The following is a 26112-nucleotide window of genomic DNA, read 5'->3' as shown; positions in this document are numbered from 1 at the left end:
ATAACCTTTGGCAACTAACCGAGCTTTCAACCGTTCAACACTTCCATCAGGTAAGTATTTAACTGTGTACACCCACTTACAGCTAACCACATGCTTACCAGGAGGAAGAGTAGTGAGGTCCCACATATGAGTACGAATCATGGCCGAGAGTTCTTCTTCCATTGCTTGGCGCCACCTTGGAGAATTGAGGGCTGCCTGGACATCCTTGGGAACAAAGACAGAGGATAACATAGAAACAAACTGTCGATGGGAAGCCAAAATGTGAGATACAGAAACATAATTGGAAATGGGATGGAGAGTGCAACTGCGTTTACCTTTCCGCAAAGCAATAGGAAGATCAAGTTCAGAACTTGGAGTTGGGGCTGGAGTGGGATCAACTGCCGGATTTGTCGACGGTGACGAAGCTAGGGGAGGAGCCAATGCCTGACAATGTGTATACACTTACCGGATAGGTGGTCCTCTCTTAGGTAGCTGCACTGGAGGCAAAGACTAGGTCACGACCGGAACAAGAGGAACGGGATCCTCAACAGGAACTGGAAGAGGGGGTGATGGCAACAGAGGATAAGAAGTATCCGACCTGGAGAAGAAAGGAACAAGCTCAAAAAGAACGACGAGAACGAGGGTTATAACACTTATACCCTTTTTGAGTCCTGGAATAGCCAAGAAAAACACACTTAGTGGATCTAGTATCTAACTTGTCCATTCTAGGCCCAAGATTATGAACGAAACACATGCATCCAAAAACTCTGCGAGTAAGGGGAAAAGGAGACAATGTGGGAAATAGAATAGAGAAAGGGGACTGACCTTCAAGGATAGACGCATGCGGTTAATAAGAAAGCAAGATGTGAGTACAGCATCACTCCAAAAGGGTTCGGGGACATTCATCTGATGTAAGAGGGACCGGGTAGTTTCCAAAAGGTGACGGTTTTTTCTTTTAGCCACCCCATTTTGTTGAGGGGTGTAGGTACATGAGGTTTGATGGATAATGCCATGTTGTTCCAAATATTCTTGAAAGTGTATGGAAAAATACTCGCGGCCATTATCAAAACGAAGATTTTTAACATTTACACCAAATTGATTGTGAATTTCAGCATAAAATTTCTGGAAGATAGAAAACAATTCACTCTTTTCTTTCATAAGGTAAAGTCATGTTATCCTTGAATAATCATCAACAAAAATTACAAAGTACTTGTAACCATTATAAGACACTACTCTGTTTGGACCCCAGATGTCTGAATGGACTAAAGAAAAAGGACTCGATGTACGATTATCAACTCTAGGACTAAAGGAGACACGATGATGTTTCCCAAACTGACACGACTCACAATTTAAATTAGAAAGACGACACAACGACGGAACAAGTAACTGAAAAGCTCTAAGAGAAAGATGACCAAGTCGGCAGTGCCACTAATGAGGGGAAAGAGATGACTGAAGAGTTGCTGCCGAACCACCTCCATTAAGATAATACAATCCACCGGATTCATGCCCTCCACCAATCTTCATCCCCATCTTGAGATCCTGAAACACACAAGAGGAAGGGTAAAAAGTTATTGAGAAATTAAGAGAATGAGTCAATTTACTACTAGACATCAGATTAAAGGGAAACTTGGGAACATATAAAACTTAGGAGAGGGATAATGAGTCAGTGTCAACATTACCAAGACCACATATGGCTGATGTAGAGCCATTGGCAAGAGTAACAGATTGAGAAGTGGAGGACAGAGAAATGGATGAAAACACACCTGGAGTTCTAGTCATATGATCGGAAGCTCCAGAATCTATAATCCAACGGGAAGATGTGGATGCTAGACAAGTCGTACCTGTGTGTGCAAGGGTAGTTGTGTTCTGTTGAGATGTACCCTAAATGAACCGCTCATACTCATCCCGTGAAACACTCACCATCTCCTTTCTAGAAGTATCTTTAGATGTAGTGGGGATTTGATCAGTGACTTGAGATTCTTGTCTTGATCTACCACCATTTACAGCTGCATGATTCGCCCAGGTTGAAGGTGGACCATGGAGATCGTAGCAAAAGTTGATAGTATGTCCCTCCATGCCACAATGAGTACACCTTCTCTGAGTATTACCACGTCCCCTACCATGGGCTCCCCCTGGGTCTCGTCCTCCAACACGACCACCACCATGATTATACATTCCACCACCACCACGACCATACATGGGTCCACCACCACTACCACGACCATGCTGACCTCCTCTACCACCACGACCTCCCCCTCTCGTAACTGCAAATGCAGACCTATCTGACATAGTGGAAGTCTCTGTGGGTCCAACTAAAATCCTCCAAAGACGAGCAAACACTTCCTCAAGAGAGGGAAGAACATATCCACCTAATATCTGTGCCCTTACGGGTTCATACTCAGAATTCAGCCCTACTAAAAATCTGGTCACATCCAACTGCTCTCTTTGTTATTTCTGAATTTTGACATCAAGTGTAAGAGGATGATAAACATTCAACTCATTTCGTAAATTTCTCATACTGGCATAATAGTCCTCAAGACTCCGATTCCCTTGTTGCAGATTGAAGTACTCTTGGTACAGTTGGTAAACCCTACTAGTGTTATCTTGTCCAGAATATAGTTTCTTTGCATGATCCCAGACTTCCTTGACTGTATCTAAAAACATGAAGTTCACACTAATTTTGGATTCCATGTTGTTCCATAGCCAAGTCATAATTTAAATATCCTCCTGCTCCCATTCATCATATCCCGGAGAATCAATTGAGGGTTTATCTTCCCTCACATGTTTCACTTTCTTTTTGGCTTTTAGGAAAACTTCAACAAACTTAGCCCAAGGGACATAATTCTCACCATTCAGTTTTATAGAGGTCATCTGCACATTCAGCTAATCAGAAGGCATCACACTTGATTTGTATTCACTGTTGTCTCCCATGACTGCACAAAAAAATAGTGAGAGGTTGTACCATTAAAATGTTACTCTACTACCCTAATAAATCACCAAACTCCACACGAATGACTGAACACCATTAGGGTTTCTAGTACCAGGTTTCAGCAGAAGCACTCACAACTATTCACCACTGTTTCAGCAATAATATTCACAACTGTTCACCACTTTTAGCAACAGCACCACTGTTGTCGCTTACTGTCAGCACTAGAAACCCTCACAACACACCTCACGAATAATATTTTCAGTTCTGCAACATATAAAAGAAACTTGCTACATATCACAACTTAGTTTGAAGATCATGTACCTATCGAGTAGAGGGTACAAAGTCTGCACTGTCACCATCACAAAACCAGCCCTCTTCGAATTGCGAGTAGAGGGTTTTCTACCAACCACACAAAACCACAACAACTGCACTCGAGGCATGGAAACCCCCAAAAGGAGAAAACGACCAGTCCTTTTCTTCCTTTCTAGAAAACTAAATATCAATGAGAATTCTGCAAAATCCTAGAGAGGAATGCACAGAACAGAGAGAAAAGGAGACAACTGATCTGAACTGATTATCGTGGCTCTGATACCATGATAAAACTCAGATTAGATGTTCGTATATGTTCAGATCAGAAGAAAGAGAAGGAAAAGAGAGAGAGAAGAAGGAGAAAGAGAAGAAAAAGAAGGAGAAAAGTCACAGCCGAACTAGCGAGTAAAATCTCAAAACCTCTAGTTAGCCCTTCTTTTATTTATACTCTTCTAAGATTACAAGGATTACCATTGTGCCCTCACTTAAGTGAGAGCCACATCAGCAGAGCAGTACATATATAAATAAACATAAAAGGACTGTACTACCCTTGTACAGCCGACTCTAACAGGGTAGTTATGTAACTACCTCCTCCTGGGTGAAGGACACCTGTCCCTCCCACTTAAAGAGAAGGAACTCCCATACGGGATACTTTTTTATAGTTTTGATGATTTGGCTAGCAAACTAGCCAGCCCACTTATTTGGGTTATTAAATTATTAATATTATTTGGATTAAAAAATTGCCTTCAACAACTTCATATATATTTTACACCACACCAGGTTATGTAACCTCCTATCTTAGTTGGTTTCAAGGTTAGACCCTGTATGCCTAGCTGCCTGTACATGACTAGAGTACTGATGTTGGAAACAATACATACCCAATACAACACCAGGATACTGCATGAACATTTCTAGATATATTCAACAGCACTAAAATTTAAGAAATATATAAAATGGTATATTTTAACAAATAATACTATATAAAATATGTATAATTTAGAAATTTAATTAAATAAGTTTTGAGAAATAACAATAAAAGCATTATATAAGGATTTTAGGAAATGGAGAGTTGTATCTCCATGTCCTGTACTAATATCTGTGTCAGTATCCATTTCTGGGCATCACAAATATGGATTATGGAGCACCACAACCAGAGGATATTTGAACACGTTTCTCATCCTACTCCAATAATATGTAATGATGCATGCTCTTATCACAGTGGCTCTTGTGCAAAATGATTTCAAATACATCAACATGTTAGACTTCACTATATACTAATTGGAGCTGTTAAACAGTTGATAGGCATATAATCAGCAATAAAAAAAATGTGTAATCAGCAAATGGAATCTCCAGTGCACCAATTTCCAGGCATGTTATAGAGAACTTGCATGCTAAGTGACAGCCTAAAAAGATACTTCTCAAGAAAGACCAAGCATATTCCTATATGCATGTCTCATTTCTGTGTCATCAGTTCATATATGTGCACTCTATGATTTTGTTTATTAATCCAAGCCAACAAGTCCTCACCAAACTGAAGGCCACAACCTGCAAGTTAAAATTTACCTGAATACAAAAATACGCATTAAGACCACAGCATCCAAGCCTGAACTTGACAAGAGTTCCTCTTCGGAAAGCATCCATGCCCTTCGTACCCAACCAGGAGAAGGCAACAACCTCTCCAAGTGGAAATGACTGTTGTGCTGAAATTTTCCTTCAGCTACCAAACGAGGTGCATAAACGTTAACATTACCTGGTTGCTTCCTCAGTATAGAATATAGTGTGAAAAAAAGAATACAAAGGCCAAGATTGATCCCCACTGAAGTTAAAAGAGCAGATACGATCATTACTTCAAAACAATCTCAGAAACCACACGAACACGAGAAATTTTCCCAGATTCAATTTTGAAAAGACAAAAATCTGCATACAAGATAAAAATTATGTGAGAAGAAAGTACATAAAAGTCACAATTATACTGCATATACCTAATGTTAAATATGCAAAGCATCTAACTAAACTATAATTAATCCCATAATTATATATTCTAATAGAGAATCACAAACAAAACCATGAAAATGACTTATTAAATTAAGCACAATAATGACTTGTTAAAAAAAGGCGAAAAGGAAAACCCAGGAAATTGCAATATATCTATGGAGCACAGAAATTTTACCTTTCTAGGATTAGTAACAAAATCAAGTAAGGGAAATCTTATAGCCAAGTAAAAAATATTGAAAACCAAAACACATTCTAAAGAAACCATATGATAGGTATGAGCTATTCAACTAAACAAAGCAAGGATACAAGTCAAGTTACTTATATACATGTCTCAATGTGTCCAAGTATGATACAAGTAGACATTGTTTTGGCAAAATTAAGTGTTTAGGACATTAGACCATACTGGCTACTTCTGAAATCCATATCAAGAACTGTTCATGTGAAAAAACCTTAGCTTATCTATTCACATTATATGCAACATGAATTATAGAGTATGTAACCTCCACCCAGAAAAGGCCAGAAATTTCTTCACATATTTCCGCTAATTGACATTGTAGCAAAACAAAAATGAAGAAACATATACATATATATATACAGCAACTCAGAATTTATTAATTGATTAAATTTAAAAAGTATATACAACAAGAAGTAGTGGGCAGAAGGAGAAGCCCAAAAGAAAAACCACTATTTACAAACCAGCACAGTATATAGATTGTTTTTGAATCCCTTGTTTAGCTAGTCCATCAGCCATACTGTTAGCTGATCTCCTAACCCATCTAACTTGTATCAACATGTCTTTAGATTCTGCTTGAAGCACCTGAGTTCATTTCTTAGCTTCCATATTACAACAATCTTTGAGTCCCCTTCAATAATCAACCTGTTAATCCCCATTTCTTTGGATTTTTCAACACCATACACTGCTGCCCTCAGTTCTGATCTCACCACATCACCGTGCTGAATAGGACCTGAGTACATGGATAAAATATTCCCATTCTCTTCCCTTATCACCCCACCAATACCCAATGAGCCAGGATTTCCCATACAGCTACCATCAAATTTTAATTTCCTCCATCCAGCCGCAGGAGGGGACCAGACCTCATTTGTTTTAGATTTTCTAGAAGCAGTGTTAGTAATTGTTCCCCAATATCAGAAAAAATCTTCTGTCTTAAAGTCAGCAAACAACTTTAATGTTTTCACCTGATGTGTCACCCTTAGATTACCACTTCGATCACAATTTCCTTGCTTCTTTCCTTGTCATCAAAAATCCTTAGGTTTCTTTCTTCCAAAATTGTCCAGACCACTGCTGCTCTAGTGCACCTTCCCATGATTCTTCCTCTTCTTTTAGAGCACCTGAAAGTATGAGAACTAAAGGATCCATCCAAAACAGGAGGAGTCCAGCTTCATCCAAACAGAGAAGAAAACCACTCCCAAATGAAGTTAGAAAAGGGAGAGGAAATTAAAAGATGAAAGGCAGTCTCACCGTGTAGCTTAATAAGGAGCACCAGTTTGGGGACAAACACCACTTTGGTCTTTTTTTTCTGAAGCAGATCACGAGTGTTAATGGAGCCATGGAACACTTCCCAACAGAAAGCACCAACTTTAGGAGGGCTGGGATAATACCAAAACCCCTTGACAGGGAAAAAAGGAGAGGAGGAGGTAGCAACATGGGAATTCAGAAAGAATTTGCAGGAAAAGGACCCTGACTGGTTGAGAACCCAAACTCTAGAATCCAAACCACTATCCCCCAAAATCACTGAACTCAGAAAGTTAATCAAAGCAAAGACATCAGGGATTTCAGATTCTCTCAAATATCTAGTAAGGCCCAGATTCCAACTCAAGTTAGAAAATGATGGGGATGAACTGATAAAGTCACTGATAGGTTTTCCCTTGAGACTAGAAAGAGCAAAGAGGGAAGGGAAAACCTCAGGAAGGGGGGAATACCCAACCCAAATATCCTCCCAGAACCTGATTTTCTGACCCAAAGCCAAATCATACCTTATGTGGGGAAGAGACAAAGGGAGAATGTCATGGATGGCCTTCCATGGAGCAGCCAACATAGCTCTATGCAAAGGGGATCATCTATGTGTGCTCCAAATGAAGTATCAATTATAAGTACACAAACTTGCAGTTTCCAGTTACATAATGTTAAACTTCACCTTAACCCAATGATGTATGTTTTTGTCTGAAACCTAATGCCGCCCATCTTTCTGTTTAGACCATTTGACTCAATCCTTGTGTTTATTTTTATTAGTTGGATCAATTAAAATTAGTAGATTTAATTCCATTATGACATCTTTTCCCATGCCTTTTGTTAGTACCTAGCCATACCCCTCAACATTAAGATCTTACTCAGTCAAACCTTGCTTCCCACGCTTAATCATTACTATTTTACACAACATTATACAATATCCCCAACATTCTACCATATCTGATCAACTACTTTACATATGTTAAGTGTAATTAGCAATATATATCTGGCAGATAGATTTCTCTATTGTATTGGTAAGTGTAATGAGGTTTCCTCTATCATGTAAAAGGTCAATGTGGTAATTCTAAACCAACCATCTGACAATTAACATTTTACCATATGAGAAGTATCCTCACCCAGGACAGCTCCAATTCAACCATGGATTGCAATTTCCATCTATGAGCAACAGCCATGAATTTCTTGAGCTTTTCAATAGAGACCAAACAATTGAGGAGAAAAAAACACTTTTTTTCCACAACAGCAGAGATCTACTGAACTGAGACATGTAAAAATAGTACAGAAAAAAGGTATTTCATACCTCTATTGTCTAAACAACATTCTTACTCACTAGTCATGCAAGAGAGAGTGTGTAGCAAAGAAAACAAACTATTAAAAAGATAAAGCCAACCAGATGCACTGGATGGCAAGTGAACAGAAATCACTTATATAGTTATATTGGAGACAAACTAATTTGGGGAGTTTGGGTACATAAATGTAAATTACTGAAAGTTGGATTAGGTATCTATGCTAGACTAAAACCTGTAAGCACATATCTTACCATGTACTTTGTTGAAGATTGTTATGATTTGGCCTGCCTTAGAATTCTATCTGTCTGAGATCGGTTAGGTAAAAAGAGGTAAAAAGGTGGAAGAAAAAGAGAAAGAGAGAAGGGGAAATTCTGGTTCGAACTGGAAGTCTCAACTTCACCTTCTCCCAGTCGGCCAGACAAAACTTATATTATTAAAACTGATTGAAAAGACATATGTGCCCTTAATTAAGTTAGGGGCACAGGTTCCAACACAACATTACAGATCAGAAACATTAATCTAGGTATAAAGATAGAAATACCCCTACGCTAACACTCCCCCTCAAGCTGGTGAGTATTGTTACATATATAGTCCACTCTTCCCCGACTCAAGCCTTTTGTAAATAAGTCAGCCCACTGATTTCCTGTATTAACATGTGTAGTGTCTAGTTCTCCATTCAGCACCTTCTCCCTCACAAAGTGGCAGTCAACTTCAATATGCTTGGTTCATTCATGAAACACCGGATTAGAGGAAATATGAACTGCAGCTTGATTATCACAATAGAGCTTCATTGGAGTGTTGATGTTGTACCCTACTTCCTGTAGAAGGTTCCTTAGCCACACTAATTCACAAGCGGTGTGCGCCATAACCCTATATTCTGCACTGCTTCTTGCCACAACCGTCTGCTTCTTACTTTTCCATGTCACCAGGTTACCTCTCAAGAAAGTGCAATAGCCTGTAGTAGACCGCCTATCAAACATAGAACCAGCCTAGTCAGCATCAGAATACCCTTCTATTTCAAGTTTTCTGCCACTCTTGTATATCAGACCGCAACCCGGAGCCCCTTTTAAATATTTCACAATTCTCAGAACTGCACTCCAATGAGGAATCGGAGGTTTTTGCATGAACTGGCTTACCACACTAACCGCAAATGAGATGTATGGTCTAGTAATGGTTAGGTAGTTCAATTTGCCCACAAATCGGCGGTATCTGCCAGGGTCTTCAAACACTTCCCCCATATCACTACTTAGCTTGGTATTTGTGTCCATGGGTGTTTCAGCTGGTTTGGCACCCAACAAGCCTATTTCTTCTAGCAAATCAAGCACATATTTTCTCTAGCACAGGTTAATACCATACTTGGATCTTGCTACCTCTATCCAAAAAGTATTTCAGCTTACCAAAGATCCTTTGTCTGAAAATGATCCTGCAGATAAGTCTTCAGCCTGTCAATACCCATGTTATCATTTCCAGTAATAACAATATCATCTACATACACCACCAATAGTATTTTTCCTCCCGGAGAGTCATGACTAAATACAGAATGGTCAACTTTGCACTGTTTCATACCAAACTTCTTTACCACTTCGCTGAACCTACCAAACCATGCTCGAGGAGACTGTTTAAGCCCATATATAGCCTTCCTTAGTCTGCACACCTTACCATCCTCCCCCTGAGCAACAAACCCTGGAGGTTGCTCCATGTAGACCTCCTCAAGTAAGTCACCATGCAAAAAGGCATTCTTGATATCAAGCTGATATAGTGGCCACTCATACATGGCTGCAAGAGAGATCACAACACGAACTGACCCTATCTTAGCAACCGGTGAGAAGGTCTTTGTGTAGTCAATACCATAGGTTTGGGAGTACCCTTTTGCAACCAATCATGCTTTCAGGCATTCAACACTACCATCAGGCATATGCTTAACCATATAAACCCATTTACAACCAACAACTTGCTTCCCAAGAGGAAGAGCAGTGAGGTCCCAAGTATGATTATGATGAAGGGCAGAGAGTTCTTCTTCCATGGCTCGGCACCACCCTGGAGTGGCAAGGGCTTCCTAGACATCCTTAGGGACAACAATTGATGATAACAAGGTGACAAACTGGCAATGGGAAGCGGAAAGGTGAGTAAGTGAAACATAATTAGAAATAGGATGAAGGGTGCAAGTGCGTTTACCTTTCCACAAAGCAATGGGAAGGTCAAGCTCAGATGCTGAGTGTGGGTCTGGTGCCGGATCCGTCGATGGAGATGTAGCCGGAGGAGTAGTAGCTGGTATGCGTGGGCGATGTGTATACACATGACGGATAGGTGGGCGTTCAACAGGTGGTGGCACCGGAGGCAAGGGTTTGGTCACGGCTGGAACCAAGGGAAGAGGATCGACAACGGGAAGTGGAAGAGGAGGAGGTGATGAGGAGGAAGGAGCATCACCGAACCCCAAAAAGAACGAAGTATACTCAAAGAAGGTTACATCAGCACACACAAAGGACCGTCGAGAACTAGGATGGTAACACCTATTCCCTTTCTGGGTCCGAGAATAGCCAAGGAAGATGCACTTAAGAGAACGGGCATCGAACTTCTCATTCCTGGGACCCAGATTATGGACGAAGCAGACACACCCAAATACCCTCGGCGTAAGAGGAAACGGAGACAAAGCAGGAAACAAGACCTAAAACGGAGAATGACCATCAAGGATGAACGTGGGCATCCGATTAATCAGAAAGCACGAGGTAAGCACTGCATCACTCCAAAAGGGTTTGGGAACATGCATGTGATGCATGAGGGATCTTGTTGTTTCCAGGAGATGGCGATTCTTTCTCTCAGCCACCCCGTTTTGTTGTGGGGTGTAGGTACATGAGGTCTGATGTATAATGCCGTGTTGGTCCAGGTATTCCTAAAATGATGAGGATAAATATTTGCGGCCATTATCAGAACGGAAAACTTTGATGTGGGTACCAAATTGGTTACGAATCTCAGCATAAAATTTCTGAAAAATGGTAAACAATTCACTTCTTTCTTTCATTAGATAGAGCCATGTCATCCTTGAAAAATCATCTACAAAAATGACAAAATATATGTATCTATTATATGACATCACTTTATAAGGACCCCAAACATCTGAATGAATTAAAGAAAAAGGACTCGACACACGGTTATCAACCCTAGAACTAAAGGGAACACGATAGTGTTTCCCAAACTGACACGACTCACAATCCAAAACAAAAAGCTGACTTAAGGACGGAACCAAAGACTCAAGACTTTTAGCGACGGATGACCAAATCGGCAGTGCCACTGGAGAGGAGAAAGGGATGACTAGAGAGCTGTTGAAGTTCTACCACCACCACCATCAAGATAATACAGTCCACCAACTTCATGCCCTCCACCAATCTTCATCCCTGTCTTGAGATCCTGAAAAACACACACAGAAGGATAGAAGGTAATGTAGCAATTAAGTGATTTGGTCAGCTTACTGACAGACATAAGATTAAAAGGCAATTTAGGAACATACAAAACCGAGGAGAGGGATACAGGATCTAGGTCAACATTACCAACACCACAAATTGAGGATGTGGAACCATTAGCAAGGGTGACAGATTGTGATGTTGAACCTTAGAAGAGGTATTTGCTCGACTTCGGAGAATTTCTATCGGTTCTACTGAGAACTATAATATCTCAGATAGATCTTCCTTTGCTGTATCGAGAGGTCGTGGTACTAGAGGTGGAGCTAGGGGAGCTCAGTCTAGCCGGGGTGGTGGTAGTGGTTCTGTGTATGGCCGAAGTGGCAATGGTGGGCCTACTTATAATCGTGGTGGTGGTCGTACAGGAGGCAGAGATTTAGGGGGAAGAGCTGATCCTCCTAATATCTGAGCCCATACTGGTTCATATTCAGACTTCAGTCCCACCAAAAATCTAGTCACATCAAATTGTTCTCTCTGTTGCTGTTGAATCTTGACATCAGAAGTGAGAGGGTGATAGACATTCAACTCATTACGTATGTTTCTCATGTTGGCATAGTACTCCTCAAGACTCTGATTGCCCTGTTGCAGGTTAAAGTACTCTTGATGCAGCTGATACACTCTGGTTGTATTGTCCTAACCCGAATACAATTTCTTCACATGGTCCCACACATCTTTGGCAGTGTCAAGAAACATGAAGTTTACACTAATCCTAGGTTCCATACTATTCCACAACCATGTGATGATCTGAGCATCCTCTTGCTCCCAGTCTTCATACTCGTGAGAATTAGTGGAGGGTTTTTCCTCTCTTATGTGTTTTACCTTCTTCTTTGCCTTCAGAAAAACTTCGACGAATTTAGCCCAAGGCACATAATTCTCTCCATTTAGTTTAATGGAGGTCATTTGAACATTCAGGTAGTCTGTAGGCACCATCACACTAGGTTTACAATCACTGTTATCTCCCATTATGTTATCACCGATTCTGCACACTTGCTGAATTCTATTACCACTAAATTCTGCAACTGCACACAACTAGATCACACCTGTCACACTAGTTTCAGCACTTGTTGCTGAAAAGTGTGCTCTTTACACCACAAACCCTATTCCTACGACTACCTAAAATCTCACCACTATATCATTATGACTCTTCCTTCGAAATACACAAAAATCAGCATAAACCCTAGCACATTACTGTCTGAAACCCTAGCATATGGTCTAAAAGACACTTCCTATTTGATCCATAACAGATATCATGCACTGAGATCTCTTACCTTATCACTGAAGTAACAACCACACGAGTAGGAAATCAGTCCACACACGACAGCCACTGCACCACACAAATCGGCCCTCTATTCTTCATCGATTAGGGGAGGGCGATCTTAGAAACCATAGCAACCGACCACACACGACCTGACTAGAGGCATAGAAACCTCCAAGGGAAGAAGGCGATCACTCCTTTTCAGCCCTTTCCCTTATCTCCAGTCGAATGCAGAAAAAAAAAAAGAGAAACCCTAGATAGTGTGCGTAGAGAATAGAAATCTAGGCAAACAGAAATCTAGGCAGATTCAATCAGCTCTAATACCATGTTATGATTCGGCATGCCTTAGAATTCTATCTATCTGAGATCAGTTAGGTAGAAAGAGGTAAAAAGGTGGAAGAAAGAGAGAAAGAGAGAAGGGGAAATTTTGGTTCGAACTAGAAGTCTCAACTTCACTTTCTCCCAGTCGGCCAAACAAAACTTATATTATTAAAACTGATTGAAAAGACATATGTGCCCTTAATTTAGGGGCACAGGTTCCAACACAACATTACAGATCAACAACATTAATCTAGGTATAAAGATAGAAATACCCCTACGCTAACAAAGATTAGTCAGTTTTATGTTGTTTTTAGAATAGTTGTGTTATGTTAGTTGTTAGATAGGTAGAGGGGACCACAACAGTTATGTGAGTTCAAATTTTTTTTTGAGTTCTATATATGTTGTTTTATGTTTTGCCGCCCTATAAGAGCATAAGTCTTTGTACTCCTCTTTTATTTTATTATAAATAACAAGTGAAGGGGGTGACCAGATTATTGCTCTCCTTCTCGAGATTTCTTCATTTCTTCTTCTTCTTCTTCTTCTTCTTCTTCTTCTTCTTCTTCTTCTTCTTCTTCTTCTCTCTTTCTTCTCTCTTCAAGAAAACACTCTTTTCTTTTATATTTTTTAATCCAGCAGATTTCTACTTGGTATCAGAGCATCGGCTAGGGTTCCTGAAGCATTCTCATGCAGCCCTAGATCGGCCAACTACATGAAGTAAGAAGAGGCTGATTGTTCTGCTTTTGGTTGCCCAGTTCTTGGATTTTTTGGTGAGATCGAGTCATTAAGAAGGTGATCTTCGTTTTGGCATCAAAATCAGGAGGAACTGGAGTACGGGGAAGAGTCCTAGAAAAGCTAGACTCTTTGTTTTTTATTTGATCTTGGGCGCACAGGTATCGTTAGACTTCTTTTATTCTTCTGTATGGGGCGATTAGTTTTCTAGACCTTTCTGGGCCTTCTGGAGTGGTTGTTTCAATCTTCTCTCTGTTGGGAGATGCTGGAGGGAGAGAGATTTCTCTCCGATTAGGTTTTCTTTTCCCGGAGGGGCTGGTTTCTGTGTGTGTGGTTTTAACTTGTTCCTGGAAGCTCTCAACTTCCTTCTTTCTGACTATTAAACTATTTGAAGTAAGACGGAGAGTTGGAGTACCGAGCTGAAATCCACCGGTACCATGGGACTGGGTGTTGGAGGTGGTGGTGATATTTTTTGGTCTGGAATCATTACTACAGTAAAGCTTGACGGTACAAACTATTTAGAATGGGCACAATCAGCCAAGATGGACATTGGTGCTAGTGGAAAATTAGAGTACATCACTGGGGAGGAAAGGAAACTTGATACCTCACATTGGAAAAAATTCTATGCTAAGAAATCAAGTAATGGTGATGTCCTAGTTGTGTAATTCTATGCTACTTCACATTGGAAAATTTTTTTGTGGTCTAATACTGCAAAGGAGATTTGGGATGGAGTGACTGAAACCTACTCTCAGAAACAGAATGTAGCCAGAGCTTATGAGCTAAGAAATCAGGTGATTAGTAATAAAACAAGGAGACAAACCTCCTGCTATGTATTTCTCCATGCTCAAAACCCTTTGGCAGGAGATAGATCACTTAGAAACCATGATGTGAGAAAGTGTCAATGATGCAACAACCTATCAGAAACTGGTAGAGAAAAATAGGGTTTTTGAGTTCTTGGCAGGGTTGAACCCTAAATTCGACATTGCTAGACAACATATCCTCTTTACGGAGAGTGTGACACTCTCTCAAGCATATGCCTTTGTTTCTGGAGAGGAAATAAGGAGGAATGTCATGTTGAGACATCCTGGGATTGACCACTCGGCTATGGTTAGTACAGCCAAACCGAAGCCGAATGGAGACAGGGGGAGCGGTGAGACTAGAAGGGAGGATAAGAAGGACTTGGTGTGTGATTACTGTAAGAAGCCTAAGCATACCAAAGATACTTGTTAGAAGCTCCATCCACATCTTATGCCTGCTCGAATCAAGAACAAGAAGGGAAATGCAAATGTGGCCACTGCAGGAGACTCTTCAGCCCCTCTTTCCCAAATTGATTGGGAATCCATTGCAGTAGCAGCAATGAGAACAGAATTGGAAAGGTTTGGACAACTTATGAGTAAGAAAGATACAACTAGTTCTAGCCTTTCAAATGGATAACAGAGTGTTGGAGCCAACTACACCATTTTTTTGGCACATACCGGTAGTTCATATGCAACTGCAAGTCTTGCATCCACTTCAGGTAAGGAGGGACCTCCTTGGATTATAGACTCAAGAGCATCTGAGCACATGACTAATGTCCCTACCCTCTTCAGTTCTTATCAGTTGTGCTCTGGTAGAGACAGAGTCTCTACAGCAGATGGTTCCCACATTCCCATTGCTGGGAAGGGAACAGTTAGAGTGACCAATGACATTACTTTATCCTCTGTCTTACATGTCCCTAGACTTCAAACTAACCTACTTTTTGTTAGTTCTTTGACAAAAAAATTGAATTGTTCAGCGACTTTCCTTCCTAGTAATTGTGTTTTGCAGGATCTGGAGTCAAAAAAGATGATTGGGAGTGGTCATAAGGTGAATGGATTCTACCTTCTGGATGAGATTCCAAGACATCAGAGTCACCATGTTAGTAGCAGCAGCAGTAGTGGATCAGAGTCGGTGAGTCAGATTATGCTCTAGCATAATCAATTGGGGCATCTTTCTTTTGGTTCTTTAAAATTTTTGTTTCCAAAGTTATTTGAGTTTGTCCAATTATCTACCTTGAAGTGTGAGATTTGTCAGTTGGGAAAATATTGTAGACATTCCTTTAAACCAAGTAATAAAAGAAGTGCATTTGCTTTTGGTGTTGTTCACGCTGATGTATGGGGACCATATCATATTCCTTCCATGGGTGGCTACTGTTATTTTCTCCTATTTGTGGATGATTATACATAATATTCTTGGATATATTTGATGAGATCCCATGGTGAGGTTCCTAAATTTGTAACATAGTTTCATCAGATAGTTCCCACACAATTTGGAGTAAGAACTAAGGCCTTCAGATCAGATAATGCCAGAGAGTATTTTGAGAAGGACTTGACCACGTATTTTTTGGAGCATAGTATAATTCATCAGAGCAGTTGTGCATATACACCGCAACAGAATGGAGTAGTAGAGAGAAAAAATAGACACATTGTGGAAGTGGCAAAAAGTCTTATGGTATGTGCTTCAATTCCTATCCATTCTGGGGAGATGCAGTTCTTACAGCAGTGCACTTGATTAACTGTGTTCCTTCACAAACTTTGGGGTTTAAGGTGCCATTCAGCCTTCTTTTTCCAGATGCAGAGATGTTTCACATACCTCTGAGGGTTTTTTGTTGTGTTTTCTTTGTCCACATTCTTGGCCCGCATCACAAGAAATTGGATCCTAAGGCCAAGAAATGTATTTTCCTTGGGTATGCTCAGAACCAAAAGGGGTATTGTTGTTATGACCCTATGTCGAGGAGTAGATTTGTCACTATGGATGTTACATTTTTTGAATCCACCTTCTTTTCTTCTTCTTCTTTCTTTCTTCTCTCTTCAAGAAAACACTCTTTTCTTTTATATCTTTTTAATCCAGCAGATTTCTACTTACTTTATTACATTCTTTTTAAATATATTAACAACACTGCACAGTTAACAATCAAGAGAGAGAGAGAGAGACCATCATCAAAAGAAGTATAAGGGCAGTCAGAGTCTACTTTACATCCATATTCCAACAACCATTGGCCAGCTTGGATGTTATGGTATAGCCCTCTATAAGATGGGACAATCTCCTTAGATTTCCCTTCAACACAGAAAAACAACCAATCACAAAAGTAGGATCCGCTTGCACTTAGATTCTTCAGACCCCAGTTATCAGGAAAATTAGACCCTGGAAGAGCTAATATAGATCTTGCAAATAAAGTCTAAATCTTCCAATCTCTGAAAATATTTCCCATGCTCAAGGGTGATAAGATGATGAGATGAATGAGTAGGAATACTAAAAGGAAAAGTATTAAAGAAAATGAAAAAAATAAAAGAAAAGAAAATTCACTAGAAAGGGTGCATTAAGCTAGGGCAGTTCCAAAATGAACAAGATAAACAAGAGAAGCCCATAAGATATTTTAGTGATATGCACCAAAAACTCATGCCCCCACCAGTGATGCTGAGGTTTTTTGTATCAATAAAATAAATTATTGTGCAAAAGATAAAGGGGAGTACAGAGAACCCAAAATCCCAAACGCCAGGATAAAGGATGGGCCACCTTGAAGAGACAAACAACATAAGAAAGGGCATCCCAGCGCACGAGGTTCCCGCCAATGTGGGGTTTGGGAAGGGACAGATGTACACAACCTTACCCCTGCACATGCACAGAGGCTGTTTCCAAGATTTGAACCATGGTCACCCAGGTTGCAATGGAGCAACCCAACCATTGCGCCAAGGCCTACCCTCACAAACAACACAAGAAAACCTAAAAAAATTAAATTAAAATAAACTATCCACAAATATTAGATCTCTGGTTCAGCTGCACTCCTCTAAACTACTCCCATAGGCCACTGGAGCTGGACTATGGCCAGCTCCCAAGTTTATAAAAAGGGAGAGCTTCCCTCACAAATAGATTACAGAAGGATGTATCAGTAAGTGTGATCTGTACAATATATCCACAAAAATTTAAGCATCACAAAAAATGATGCTATCCCATTGACAACTAAACATGCTGTCCTGAACTCCTTCAAAAAGCTTCAACAAGTTCCACAATATTCTTTCATGAACTGAGAATCCATCTGACCTCCAAGAAAACAAAAGTACAGACACATTGGGTGGAGTAACCCACTGGCCACTGCTTCTTAAACAATGTCAGAAAGTGGATCCAAGTTTGGGGACTTGCACCCAGAGGTGGCATTAAGTGATTTCAAATATTTGTGGCAAAAGTATAATGGATAATGTGTGATTAAGTGATTTCCCATTTGCCTTGTACATATGGGCAATATCCAAGTCTTCCACCTTTGTTCCCACACATGGCAAATAGTTTTCAAATGCATCACTTCTCAATAAAAGCATGAATTTTTCAATGGAAGGAATCTGTATCAGACAGCTTAAAGGCAGGAATCTGAGTGGTTAGAGATATTACCGCTGACAACTTTAAAGAAAGAGGAACAAGGGAGTTGTTGTTTGGAATCATAACCATTGGTTTGATGGCAATACAAAAACAGATAAAATAGACAGAAATAAAAAACCACGAGAAGCACAAGGACCTTGCATGGTTAGGCAGGGTAATTATATTCATGCCTCTACAAACAAGGATAATAAAATAAAATCACTAAAGCAAAAGAATACAAGGGTGTTATCCCAAAGCCAAAAAAGTCAAAGAACAACTCTATTCCCAAGAACATTTTTTCTTGAAAGAAACATTCTTTATAATGATAAATACTCTTCTGATACCCTTAGATGATTCTTCGTTTGATGAAAAGATCACTACACCACAAACACTATGAACCAAAATCCATCATATGGAACCATATGGAACACCAATACCCAGATTGGTGGACTCAAAGTCTCTCACTTTGAAACCTTTTTATTTTTTATCAGCAACAACAGTTGTGAGATCTTATTATAGGCGTCAAGCAGACCCCTTCATACAGCTAAAAGCTAACACACAAAAGCAACAAAGCTTTAGCCAATTAAACAAACAAGTTTACAAATTCAACCCCAGCCAGGATTCCCCCTAATAAGTTCTTTTCTGGTTACCCCTGATCTCACTAGAGCATCAATGAAACTGCTTATGATCCAGATGTTCATCTTAACTTTCCTTCAAGTGCCTCAAGGACCAAGGACCATCTTACCTTGATGAAAACCATCCTAATATAACTTGAAAGTCCCCTTCAACTATCAGACCTGTCCAGCCTTGGAAAAGGGCTAGTATGAGGCCTTGAAGGAAAGTTAGAAGTTCTAATCTCAACGAAGACCCTTTGCTCAGCTGGTCTGAGTAATTTTGTATTACAGAATCTGAGTGATGTATAAATACACCTCGAAGTCCTGACAGGCCAGGATTCTTGAAACAGCATCTTCAAAGCTCAACTACAGTTTTCCCAGTTCAGGTGATATTAAATCTAACCTCACCTGCTGTCTCTTGGGCACATAATAAGCTACCAAGGGTCATCCCCTCGTGATAGAATCCACAGAGGTCTCTCTCCATTCCTCCTTTATTAATACCCAATGTGCCATCCTCTTGTTCCTTATTATTGAATATCCTAGTGTTTCCCTGACACCAAATACTCTAAAAATAGAAAGCTCTGGTACAATGCCACATAAATTTTCCTCTCTTGGTGTCAAGAGGAATCAATCAGTTTGGAAAAAAACAGTAGCACATAGTATATTAATATGTTTACAGAAGTACAAGGACTAAATTCCTTGTCTCACAAGAAAAACGCAAAAATTGGATAGTTTAGTTATGAATTTTTTATATGATCCAGAAATTTGACACGCAGTTCACAGACTTACAGCAGCGTTCACACACTCGAACATCAACAAAAGAGACTAGTATTCATTCAGCAGAAAACATTAACAGTTGGTCGGTTCTTCGAGAGACCGCCGGCTCTCCCAAACACTCACAATATTCTTTACTCAAAGAAAAACATACCACCCCCTATCCCCCAAAGCCCCTTCTTATACTCTTCTGATAGCATAACTGACTCCCTCTATAAATGCCCAGCTGGCCTAGTTATAAATGCCCAAAAACTCTTCTTTTTTCATAACTGAAATGGCTATAAATGCCCCAAGACTCTCCTTATTCCCTCCAGCTATAAATGCCCTCATGTGATTAATTGTTCAATTATTTTCCCCCCTTAGCTGATTGTTGACCTTTCCTCTTCCTGGCATACGTAAGGTTAATTGGGGCCTATCATTACCCGCCGCCCAAAGCCTAACCTTGTCCTCAAGGTTAAAATGAGGAAACTGGTCTCGAAGTAAGTCAAAAGGCTCCCAAGAATCTTCAAAATCAGGCAGGTCCTACCAATGAATAAGCACTTCCAACCAGTAACTCCAGGCATAGTGGATGGACGCACACCGCGCACGGCAGCAGGATAATGGAGCTTTGCAACTCTTCCAATCTCTGAATAAAATTCCTTCTTTCTTTGAAAGCTAGACCTTTTCAATCTCTTGACTGCTACCCTTGTTCCATCAGATAAAAGTCCACTATATGTGTCACCAGTCTTGGCATTTCCAACAAGATGGTTACCTTCACTGAAATTCTTTGTAATTGGCCTCAGTTCCTCATTGCTGAAAACTTTCCATGATGGGGTAACTGATGCAGATGTTGATGGATTAGATGCTTTGCGAGACCTTCTGCGCCTCTTGCTCCTCCTGTATGCAAGCAACCAAATTACAACAGCCAAAGTTGTGCAAAGGATCATCCCACTAACAGTTGCAAGGATGATAAGATACTCCTTGTGGCAGTGCAGGTGGTAGCATTTGTTCTCTATATCAAGCATACAGATGAACTCATGAGAGTTGTTGCATCTCTCACCCACAAGGGTTGGCTGGCCATTAGTCACCGATGTACAGGTATTGATTAGATTAATGCCTTTGCATGATGAAGTGGAGCCATTGGAGTCAAATGGTGCCCCAGGGGAGATGGACTCATTCCCATGTGTTGCATTGTCAGACCACTTCCAACTAAAACCACCTGTAGAATTGAAGCCTCTTCCTCCAACCCAGCAGCCTCTTGCTGTATTAGTGCAGAGTTTTCCAGCAAAACCTAGTTCCTTGGCTGATGTCAGTGCTGTCAAGTGCCCCTTATAATCCCTACATCGGGACTCTGATTCATCCCAATAACTGGAGTTTTCTATCAGCCCAAAACACTTGCTCTTATTCGGACTGATTACCGGCAGGTCTCGTAGGGGAGCAGAGAGCACCTCGAATTGGCGACAATATTCCTTAACAGTAGAAGACTGATGTAATGAGAAGAGCTGCTCCTGTAAATTACCCTCCTGAGTCGATCGAAAACGTTCAAGGAGGAGCTCTTTGAATTCTGTCCAACCACGAAAAGGTCGCCAACCATCTTCCCAGTAATACCACGCCAATGCATCACCCTCTAAACAGACAACTGTAGCTCGCAGACGCTCCACCGAAAACAAGCCATTAATCTCAAAATAGCGCTCCACGTGAAAAATCCAACCGTCTGGATTTTCCCCATCAAAGATAGGTAACTCCAACTTTCGAGGAAGTGAATCAAAAGTATGTTTCGGGACTGATATTGAAGAAGACGTCAGGAAAGCTGCACTCTTCCCTTTGCCAGCCGCACGATTCGATGCGACTAAAGGAGGAGCAATGTCAGTTATAGACAAAGGAGCTGAATAGGCCTGTTGCTAAAGCAACAGATCAAAACGTCTCACCAGATCTTGAACGCTTCCTTCCAGAGATTGTACCGAGCTTTCCAGAGACGAGATCTTCGAAAGTCCAGCTGCTACCTTATCTGGATCGAGTCACTGAAACTCATTGCGTAAGCCATCCATCTCCAAACAAAATCCAGAATGCAGAGAAGACAGGCGTTCTTCGATCCACCTGCGATGCCACTTTCTTAGCTGTCACCATGGCCGAGGAAAGACATGCTCTGATACCACTGATATGACCCAGAAATTTGACACACAGTTCACAAACTTACAGCAGCGTTCACACACTCGAACATCAACAAAAAAGACTAGTATTCATTCAGCAGAAAACATTAACAGTTGGTCGGTTCTTCAAGAGACCGCCGGCTCTCCCAAACACTCACAATATTCTTTACTCAAAGAAAAACATACCACCCCCTATCCCCCAAAGCCCCTTCTTATACTCTTCTGATAGCATAACTGACTCCCTCTATAAATGCCCAGCTGGCCTAGTTATAAATGCCCAAAAACTCTTCTTTTTTCATAACTGACATAGCTATAAATGCCCCAAGACTCTCCCTATTCCCTCCATCTATAAATGCCCTCATGTGATTAATTGTTCAATTATTTCCCCCCCTTAGCTGATTGTTGACCTTTCCTCTTCCTGGCATACGTAAGGTTAATTGGGGCCTATCAATTTTCTGGTGAAAGCTCTTCATTTAGTTGTAATATTGTTTCCATTTTCTTTTAATGAAAATTTATCTTTACCATCAAGAAAGGAAAAAAAGTCTCTCTTAAGAAAACTCCAAAGAAGTATTGGTTTTAGTAAAAATCACTGATTGCAGATTTAGTTGAATTCCTTGTGAAGGGAAAGAGGAGGAAGATGAAGATTTCAGTAGTAGAGAAGAAAAGAGGAGGAGAAAAGAGTAGAAAGTCAACCAGGATTCTCAGATTAACCCTAGCCGCCAACCCCTCATTATAATTTATACTTAACTTAAAGGATGAGATATTACAAGGATGCCCTTAGTAGGGCAGCTACTAATGTAGCTGAACAGTCACAACTTAAAAACATAAACTAATGGGCCTAAAGCCCAACAACTTCCTAACTAAATAACTTAAAATAAGAATAAAAACAACTAGAACCAACTCAACAGTTTCTAACTAGGAAACTACTTAGTAAAAAAATATCTGAATGTGCATGACTTTGAAGTCAAGCCACATATCCCAACAGGAACTTCCCTTTGGATCAGAACCTCAAGCGAAGAATCAACAGGGCTGCAACTCACGTGGGCTTGGGTTGAGCATTTTTTAAATTTTGAGTGCCCCCCCCCCCCCCACACCCGCACCCCTTCAAGTCAGGTACCCAACTTGCACCCCTAAGAATCAATTCAACTAAGATCAATGAATACCCTTGAGTAATTCAATGAGGGCAATAAAATCAAGACTGTATGGTCCCTCAAGCATTTCTTGAACCTTGAATTCCATGGTAAACAGGACTAAGAGAATTTTTTTTTCTTTCTTTTTTTTTTTTTTTTTGATAGGTAGACTGGGGGAAGGATTCAATGGAAAAATAGATAAACCTTTGAGTTGAGAGAGGGACAAGAATGAGGAAACATGTAGTATGGTGGGGCATCACCCCCACCACATGTCTTTCCAAAATCTATCCAATCTCCCAGGTACCATGTGACGTCATACTTTGAAAAAAAAAAAAAAGTAGAGAATAGCTGAAATGGATTCCCACATGCATGCCAAGATGACTCCAATTACTAGGTCCACCATCCCAACCATCACTCTCAAGCCATACTTGCTGCTAAAGACACATGCTACAAGTTGTTATTCTCTCTACATAATCTTTGTAGCCATTTCCTTAGGTGAGAGGAATTTATATCTCTCATCCTTCTTATGCATAAGCCCTCATTCTCTTGATTTCTAAAGATGATCCCCCAATTGTGGAGGTAATATCTCTTTTGTATTCACAGGCTTCCTCCCTTATGACTTATTCAACTCTTGATGACCTTTACTTGCTGCCTTATAAACCAAGAAAAAGTAATTGGGAGATTATAAAAGGTGGATTTGATTAGTGTGATTCTTCCACCAAAATTGACGTTTGCACAAAGCCATTCTTCAGAAAATATTTTTTATCACTACATTGCAGAATTTTATTTACCTGGGGCTACCTCCAAGAAGAAGACCAAGATGCTTAAGTGCCACTATGAAATCTCATGCTCCATTGATGCACCAAACTTCTCAAAGCTCTTTCTTTTTTATGCAGTGCTATTTATGTGGTTATGCCAAAGTTCACATTTAGTCTTAACAAGAAACTAAGGTTCTCAGAGAACAATTAGAAGGCTAAACAGTAGAATTATAAAAAGCAAAAAGGCAATTTTTGGCTTTAATATCCTCCGTGGCATTACCTTATCTTTTTCCTCTTATGATACTTCTTACCATCCTTTTTAGAAAAAGGATGGGAAAGACAGAGCATTAATTGTGAAGTGGTAAGGAAAAGCTTCAAGAGTTTCATTTTCATAAAATATTTGGCCCCAGACAGATCTAGTGGCAAACTTAACCCAAATATAGTCACATTTAATCAAGTAATTTTGTGCTGATATTCCCTCATTGATTCACCATTGCAAATGAATCAAAAAGTGACAAGTATCATCCAAACCAGCCACATGGAGCTCTCACTTCCATCACTTCATGCTGTGTTTGCTAGATTTATCAAAACCGGATTTGGTCCATCAAATATTTTTTATCACCATAACTGACAATTTAGAGATCCTCGTTGCAATAATATTCTCACTTCCAAGCTATACATCAATCTCCCTATAAGCCAAACGCTCCCTTAGTTGACAGTATATGTATCTTTCTTCGAACCAGGGGTCAAAAGTAACCTTTCAGATACAATTGTTTAGCATCATCCCTGTCCACCACTACCGTGACCTATTCGTGCCACAGATTCACATAAGTTGATCATAGACACCAGTCTGAGTCATCTGATAGGGGGAATCAGCATATATCCACCAACTAATGACTCATTCATGCAGCAACCATGAGAGTACCTATCATATCAACGTCACAACAAGCCTTAATATCTCTCATCACCATCCAACATGACTACATGTTCTTTGCATTCTTTCTCCATCTTACACACTCTATACATCTTATGCACTGAAATTAATTGCAGAGGAGGTCCCAATCTGATAGTTCCATATTGCTTCCATAGTTTGTCAAAACATCCTCTCTTTTAAACGATCTATTAAAAACAGATTAATTTTTAATGGAAATTGCTCGGAAAACCTTAAGCATTTGAGGTTTTTCAAGTTAAGTAATTTCTCCATTCTTCCTGGCATTTGCTCAGTGTTCTTCTACTTAAAAAAAAAAAAAAAAAAAAAAAATCACAAGTAAGAGTGTTCGACAGCACATGTAGTCTTTGGCGCCAGATACAAACTTGATGGATGAGGAACTAATTAAAAAAGAAGCGGATAAACAATCCGAGAGCAGAAAATATAGCGTAAGTCATTCCTGACCAAATCGTAGAGACCAATCCGATCAAAACTCAGAGTCGAAGTACTTAAAAAGAAACCTACTTTTCTGAATTAACTAAACCTCAGAATTGAGTGTCGTAAAAAGGAAAAATAGAAAAGTTCAAGGATGGAAGCAAAGATCGATAACATTTAGCTCAGAGGCGAGACGTAACAATTGAAACGAATTAAAGAAAAAGAAATGCAAACACTATCCAAGAGAAAGAATTCCAATCAAGCAAACGAACTCTACTGAAATATAAATAGATTATCTGAAAAATGGAGAGAAAGATCGAACCTCGTTTGCTCTACAGTAGAAGGAAGCAACCAACTCAAATGTCACAATTCACGGCAACCAGTTGCTGAATTAGGACAGTTGCCTGTTTATGTAAGGTAGGTGGAAAGTACGTTAACGAAATCGAGTTCTGGCTTCTGGCTAAGGCCTATGATGAAATTACTAGAAATGCCCATAATGGAATTACGTTCGATATTGATTTGTTCAAGAAACAGGGAGATTTTCGGCAAATCGCTTTCGTCCAAAGTCCAAACGGACAATATATTAGCTAGTTCGACCAGGGATGCTTCGTTAGTCATGTCAACCGATATGGGGATGCTTCTCTTCCAAGTTCTAATTCCAAAGACCAAAGTGCCAACTAACCGTCAGTCGCTAAAGAGCAACACCGGCTAATGCATACACGTGGCGGATTTAACGCTGCAATGCATAACTCGATGGAGTAAGTGATGATCCAGTGGCGCGCTTTCATTGGATATTCCTACGTTTGACTGTAAGAACTAAGAAGAATAAAAAATTAGGGATTAATAGGCTGCACTTCCCTCAGAAATCTGATATACAGCTCTTTCCTATTCCCTTATAAACAGCATTCTGCTTGTAAATTTGACATTCATCTACGATTAGATTTATTTCTGTACGATTGGCAAATTTATTGGGTGGACTGAACAATAAAAACCCCAAAAAATTAAGGATCCGTTTCGTTTACAGTTAGAATTGGATTCAAATTCTTCAGTGGAATGATTTTTCCCTTAAGCCGTTTGGTGCATACTGGAATCGGAACCAGAATCAGAATTAATTTGAATGGACTCTAATTCTCTGATGAGGGGGAGGGAATGTCATTTTCTCAAATATAGAAATGACATTCCACCAGAAATAGGAATGAGATTTTCATTATGTCAAACAAAATAGTTGG

The 26112-nt window shown here is 40.0% G+C and overlaps 1 protein-coding gene across 2 annotated transcripts in view; it reads right to left on the bottom strand.

The window, feature by feature from the left end:
* Positions 1 to 25526, bottom strand: part of LOC148863217 (hyperosmolality-gated Ca2+ permeable channel 2.3-like) — a 108115-nt gene extending 82589 nt beyond the window's left edge. The window contains exons 1-3 of one of the 2 annotated variants that reach the window (XM_088974168.1): positions 25206 to 25344; positions 5065 to 5134; positions 4781 to 4934 (exon numbers count right to left, since the gene is read on the bottom strand). In XM_088974168.1, coding sequence (XP_088830294.1) covers positions 4781 to 4854 — 74 coding nt within the window. In that variant the 5' untranslated portion in view covers positions 4855 to 4934; positions 5065 to 5134; positions 25206 to 25344. Of the gene's footprint in view, positions 1 to 4780; positions 5135 to 25205 lie in introns of both variants that reach the window. The other variant, XM_088974167.1, reaches the window with a different exon arrangement.
* Between the last annotated feature and the right edge of the window lie 586 nt (positions 25527 to 26112).

Source organism: Nelumbo lutea, chromosome 3, assembly GCF_056320005.1.
Source record: "Nelumbo lutea isolate HS-2025 chromosome 3, American lotus-T2T, whole genome shotgun sequence".
Lineage (NCBI taxonomy): Eukaryota > Viridiplantae > Streptophyta > Magnoliopsida > Proteales > Nelumbonaceae > Nelumbo > Nelumbo lutea.
The sequence above is the reverse complement of the archived record's forward strand: the minus strand, read 5'-3'. Positions and strand labels throughout refer to the sequence as shown.